Genomic DNA, 6,000 nt, shown 5'->3' on the forward strand with positions numbered 1-6,000 from the left:
CATTGACCATTCGGAAGAAACCATTCGCCGTGTTATTGCCGATATGCAGCCACAAATGTTGGAAAAAGTAATCGAAAATTGGACGTCCAGATTGGACTGCATCCGAGCCAGAAATCATATTTAAAATGTAATGCCACAACATTATCTTGCGGATAAATAAAATTCATGTCAATCGAATAATCCATCGTTGTTTTATTGCAATTTCTATAGCTCTAAAAAAAAAACACCCTTCACATTTCCATAGCAACCAACATTCCCACAATTGCGATTTCTATCAAATATCGTTTTAATTTATCACTACAGCAAAAATAAAATTATTGTGAGAATTGTAATAATTTGCAAATACAATACCCTACATCTATCATTATCGAAGAAAAATTATATGTTCAACTCGGCAGCAAAATAGATTAACTGCCTTGCTACGCTCGGCTATGAACTATCTGCCGCGGAAGTCAATCAACTATTTTGCTGCCTAGTAAGACGAATAACTTCATCGCATCGTTTATGGTATGATCAATAAAGGTAGTTGTAGTCGATTTTTCCGCTGGAAAAAAATCATCTTGAAGCTGGCAAGTGTAAATTCCAGTCTGGTGATGACTTAAGCTGGTTTATCCCCTTTTAGCCGCTTCTGATTTACGTTTGGGGTTCACACAGGCACGGGTCTAGTGGGGCAATTAACAAGGTTAGCCCTGCTAATCCCATGAATGATGTGCTGTGCTGACGGATCGGCAAAACGGCCCTAAGCGGTAACTAGGCCCGCAGGTGTGGCGCTAATGCGGGCAAGGGGGTCTCCACCCCCTTCTGAACAAATTCGCCAATCTGCTTTGCCCCCGACTATTAACATGACAAATGCTAATATATTTCACAGGTTCTAACGGATAAAACAGATGAAAGTGATATATACACGTATATATCTGTTTCTTACTACTTTTTCTTTCTTTTCAAAACTTCAGCCACGAGATTATTGCCTGACATTTGTCTCGAACAACACCCCCTACCACAATAAAGCTTTCCATAAGTTTTTTCGTTCGAGAGATGAGACGGTCCTACGATTCTCACCCTCGCGAGTATCTATATCATCATCCAAATTTGTTGAGCATCCATTTCATCTGATGTTTTTTGCGGTTGACCTGGTGGCGAAAGACCTAAAGAGTGTTTTTTTTTAGAGCTACAGAACTTTAAATTGCAATAAAACAACGATGGATTAGTCGATTGACATGAATTTTATTTATCCGCAAGATAATCTTGTGGCATTACATTTTAAATATGATTTCTGGCATATGACCGCCACGGCTGACTCAGATGTAATCCAATCTGGACGTCCAATTTTCGATGACTTTTTCCAACATTTGTGGCCGTATATCGGCAATAACACGGCGAATGTTGTCTTCCGAATGGTCAATGGTTTGTGGCTTATCCGCATAGACCAATGACTTTACATAGCCACACAGAAAGTAGTCTAGCGGTGTTAAATCACAAGATCTTAGAGGCCAGTTCACAGGTCCAAAACGTGAAATTAGGCGGTCACCAAACGTGTCTTTCAATAAATCGATTGTGGCAGGAGCTGTGTGACATGTTGCGCCGTCTTGTTGAAACCACTGCTCCTGGACATCATGGTTGTTCAATTCAGGAATGAAGAAGTTAGTAATCATGACTCTATACCAATCACCATTGACTGTAACGTTCTGGCCATCATCGTTTTTGAAGAAGTACGGACCAATGATTCCACCAGCCCATTAAAACGCACCAAACAGTCAGTTTTTCTGGATGTAACAGTGGTTCGACATACACTTGAGGATAAGCTTCACTCCAAATGCGGCAGTTTTGTTTATTGACGTAGTCATTCAACCAGAAGTGCGCTTCATCGCTAAACAAAATAAAATGGACGTAGTGCGCGATACGTATTCCGCACTATTTGCAAGCGTTGTTCAGGTGTGAGTCTATTCATGATGAGTTGCCAAACCAAACTGAGAATAAATCACTTGACAGCTGTTAAATCGGTCGCCATCTTGAACAGTAATGCCAACTTAAAGTTATATACCTCGAAAAAAAACACCCGTTATTATAAAGTGACTTATAGTTAAACGATTACATAGGCGTACAACATTGCTTCCGCCGTTTTTTTCCGAAATATTCGGATTGGCCGTCGACGTAGAAGCATGGCCGGGATATTCCCATGATTTTCTGCGCTTAGGATTATCGTAATAGACCCATTTTTCGTCTACAGTGACAATGCGATACTGAAATCCCTTCCGTCTTCGCCTCACACTTCACAAGCATACATATCTCGGCTTCAACTCGTACGGCACTCAATTTCCTTGTTTCTGAATCATTCCTATGACTTTCAGGCGTTTTGAAATGGCTTGTTGCATCACTCCCAATGATCCTGCCAATTCTTGTTGCGTTTGACACGAGTGTTGATCAAGTAATGCCTCCATTTCTGCATCTTCGAAAACCTTTACTCTTCCACGGTCTTCTACGTCACAATCACTGTTCTTGAAGCGTTGAAACCACTTTCTGCACGTTTTTTCACAAATAGCGGCCTCACCATAGGTATTTGACAGAATTCAATGAGCCGCAGCCGCAGATTTCTTCATATTAAAGCAGAAAATTAAAATTTCTCGCAAATGACGAGAATTTAGCTAGTAAGATGACATGTTTAATCGAGAATAACTTTATGATGCAGACAAAAATCGACTAATATTTCGATGGCGTTATGTTCACAAATACCTCAGCTTATTGTATGACATTTACGTGTTTGGAGATACTCTGGACACTATTGATCAATTATTTGTCTTGAAATGGAAGAGTTTTGATTCAAGTATTTCGACTATCACTTACCACTGCAGCCATTTATTGCAAAACGACGGAAGCAAAGTTGAACACCTAATAACAACGCTGGTACTGAAATTATGATAAGATACAGTAACAAATCCTGCACAGATAGGTCAAGTGGCACCTCAACTCACTCACTCAAGAGGTCTCACAGAAGACTAAAAGAGTCTGGATGAAAACACTGAATATCTCTTTATGATTCTAGGAAAATTACATCTCATTCCCAAATGAATTCCGTTCTTCCTTGGATCCGTTCATGTCTTTAAACACCTTGCATATTCATTTACTTGAATCAAAACTCTTCCATTTCAAGACAAATAATTGATCAAAAGTATCCAGAGTATCTCCATATACATAGATAATCTTGAGATCTAAGCTGAAAAATATACTTTGATGTCTATCGAAGATCGTTTCCCAAACTCAAAACCATCATTTTGTTATTGCAGACTTCTCCACGAAGCAGAAAAAAAGGGACCCGTCTAGTTGTCCAGTATGTGGCTCCACCGTCGCATCAGGAGATATGGAATCACATTTTATGTACGAATTAGAAAGATTGTATAAACTCAGTGGAACAGGTATCGCGGCAACTAGAAAAAGGAGACCAGAAACTGGAAGGCCACCTGCATTACCTGGAGATAGTGGACCTGAAGGTAGATGGGAGGTAAGGAAGCCTTTATTAAATATATTCCTCTTTGGTTCTATTGTGAAGAAATTGGTAGTCTGTAATACAACCTTCCTTGCAGACATTTCAAAGGATTAAAACTAACAGACAAGGACGATTACGATTGAAAATAAGGAAGAGGAAAGCAGATGAGAATTGTTTGATATGCATAGGCAGATTACACAGTCCTGATAGGGTCAATATACACCAACAATGCGTGAAAAAGGTAAATATATTGGACCGAAACATCCAAATAGAAAGATATCCCTCAAAATCAAATCCTTGTCTGAAAAATCTCCAGAATCCACTAACATCTCTAAGTATAGCTTGATTTGAAGCTCACAAATAAAAAAGCTTCATGTTTCCATAGTACAATCAGCAAGATCTTAGGTACTTATAGCACTCTCTATATCTGATATCCTTATCTTCAGGTTGCTACAGATGACGACGAAACAGTAGATGTTGAAGGAGATTCAGAGTTAGAAGAATGGGCAGAAGGACAGAGAAGACGAACAAGTCCTTTAATTTCTGAATTGACGAGGACGCCATCAAGCACAGAAAAAATAACAGATATAGATAATGAAGCTGACGATGTAATTGTTGATGGTGAAGATGAATCGATGTTTGGACCTTCGCAATACTCCGAATCAGATGTTGAGCATTGCAAAAAGTAAGTAAATGAAGAAGTGTAGTCCATTTTTATGAATTCACCTAAAATCTATTTCGAGTTCTCATTTTCTTGTTTTTACAGTGACGATGATGGCAAAGATAGGGAAGGTGTTCAATCACAAGTAGCGACAGTAAATTCAAGTGGTGATGTGGAAATAAAACTCGAGAGTGCTGTAGGGCAGCAATGTGATAGTAACGTGAGTACATCAGATGCTGAACCAAGTAGTAGAGCCCATATGATTGAGGAGCTCAGAAATCGAATAAGACAGTTAGAATCTGAAAGTGGGGGTGAAACCACAACTACGAGTTGTGAGCCTGAGGATTACAAGTGCTTGATTTGTTTGGTAAGTTCTCTTGGATATTCAAGTTAACATTTTAATGATTCCAAATTCAAGAAACGAATACCAAAAATATTTCTTCAATTTTTTTTTCTAGGAACATTACAAAAAACCTGTTATCTCAACGGTTTGCTGGCACGTTCACTGTGAAGAATGCTGGTTACACACCTTGGTACGTTTTGATAATCATTGAAAAACTGTAGATGTAGAACTGCAAATTTAATTTCGTTCTGTATCGAAAAATTTCTCAATAAAATGCGGTTAATGAAATGAAAAAAAAATCAAACTCATTTTTAAAAATAGTAACCATAATTGAATGAATATTTAATAGATCTTACTGGAAATATTGATTGGAAAAACGCTTGCAATTTCTTTAGAAAGTCAATTTCTATCTTTCATTGACCTAGCTTGAAAATGATAACTAATTATCTTTTTTTTTACAGGGCAGTAAAAAGGTATGTCCACAATGCAGTATGATAACGTCAGCATCAGATTTGCGCCGTATATACATGTAATGTGATTTCATTAATTTATTAATGTTAAATATAATTCACACTGTACTCAGTCCCCCATGAAAACTGCTTAGCAATAATATATTCGAATTTCATCAGCTCATTTCTCATGAGTAGCTAAATAACTTTTTCGCTAGTTTTCTGGCGAAAAAATAAGAAACTGTGATTAGATATTTCCAATTTTTTTTTCAATTGTCACTCAATGTTAAATCGAATGAGAATAAATATGGGCCTCACTCGAAGGAAATATGTTGTAGATGTCGGAAAATCTGATAGAAAATATAAAAATCAAATTTTCCATAGACAATTAATAAGTGGTGCTAATTGTGATGAAGGTTGATCCTTGAACATTTCTAAATCACTTAAGGCGATGTTGAACTTCGAGTTTGGACTTACCTTGTGATGCTTAAATATAAACAAGTACTTTTAATGGTGGTGTGCACTAAAATATTTCTCACTAAGCTATCGAGTATAATTAATATATTTTTTATTTATTGAAAGCATATGGTGATAGATCAATCATCATCCTAGATTTTTTTTTCAATTTTTTTCATGCTTCTGGATGTACCTCTATTTTTATTTAATTCTCTCATCGAAAAAGTCCTTGATGGCCAAACTGACTCAAAGAAATTTATTTCCCTATCAGAAATCTCTCAATTGCCTCTTTAATCTATATTATATTCACTTAAACATATTCTCACTAAAATATTACATTTATAGGATGTCATAATGTTAATATTGTAATTTATATTTAATTAGCTTATGCGAATTACTGAATGACTATCGAAACGTTTCAAAAATTCGTCTTCACCTTGTTTTCTGTTGATATTGGCCTTCAGTAGTTTGCCTAAGCGCTTTATATGTTGAAACGTTTGGAACTTAATTCATTATATTGTTATATCGTAAATATTCTGTTAATATGTATCATAAAATATGTGTATATTGTAGATATTTAATTCTCGAATAAACCTGAACTGAATGTCCA

General features: G+C 36.7%; 1 protein-coding gene across 1 annotated transcript in view; it reads left to right on the forward strand.

The window, feature by feature from the left end:
* Positions 1–6,000, forward strand: part of LOC123685863 (E3 ubiquitin-protein ligase RNF220-like) — a 139,310-nt gene extending 133,310 nt beyond the window's left edge. Inside the window, exons 5-10 of the mRNA XM_045625722.1 lie at positions 3,282–3,496; positions 3,579–3,722; positions 3,928–4,166; positions 4,248–4,509; positions 4,601–4,675; positions 4,947–6,000. Coding sequence (XP_045481678.1) covers positions 3,282–3,496; positions 3,579–3,722; positions 3,928–4,166; positions 4,248–4,509; positions 4,601–4,675; positions 4,947–5,018 — 1,007 coding nt within the window. The 3' untranslated portion in view covers positions 5,019–6,000. The remainder of the gene's footprint in view (positions 1–3,281; positions 3,497–3,578; positions 3,723–3,927; positions 4,167–4,247; positions 4,510–4,600; positions 4,676–4,946) is intronic.

Source organism: Harmonia axyridis, chromosome X (genome assembly GCF_914767665.1).
Source record: "Harmonia axyridis chromosome X, icHarAxyr1.1, whole genome shotgun sequence".
NCBI lineage: Eukaryota > Metazoa > Arthropoda > Insecta > Coleoptera > Coccinellidae > Harmonia > Harmonia axyridis.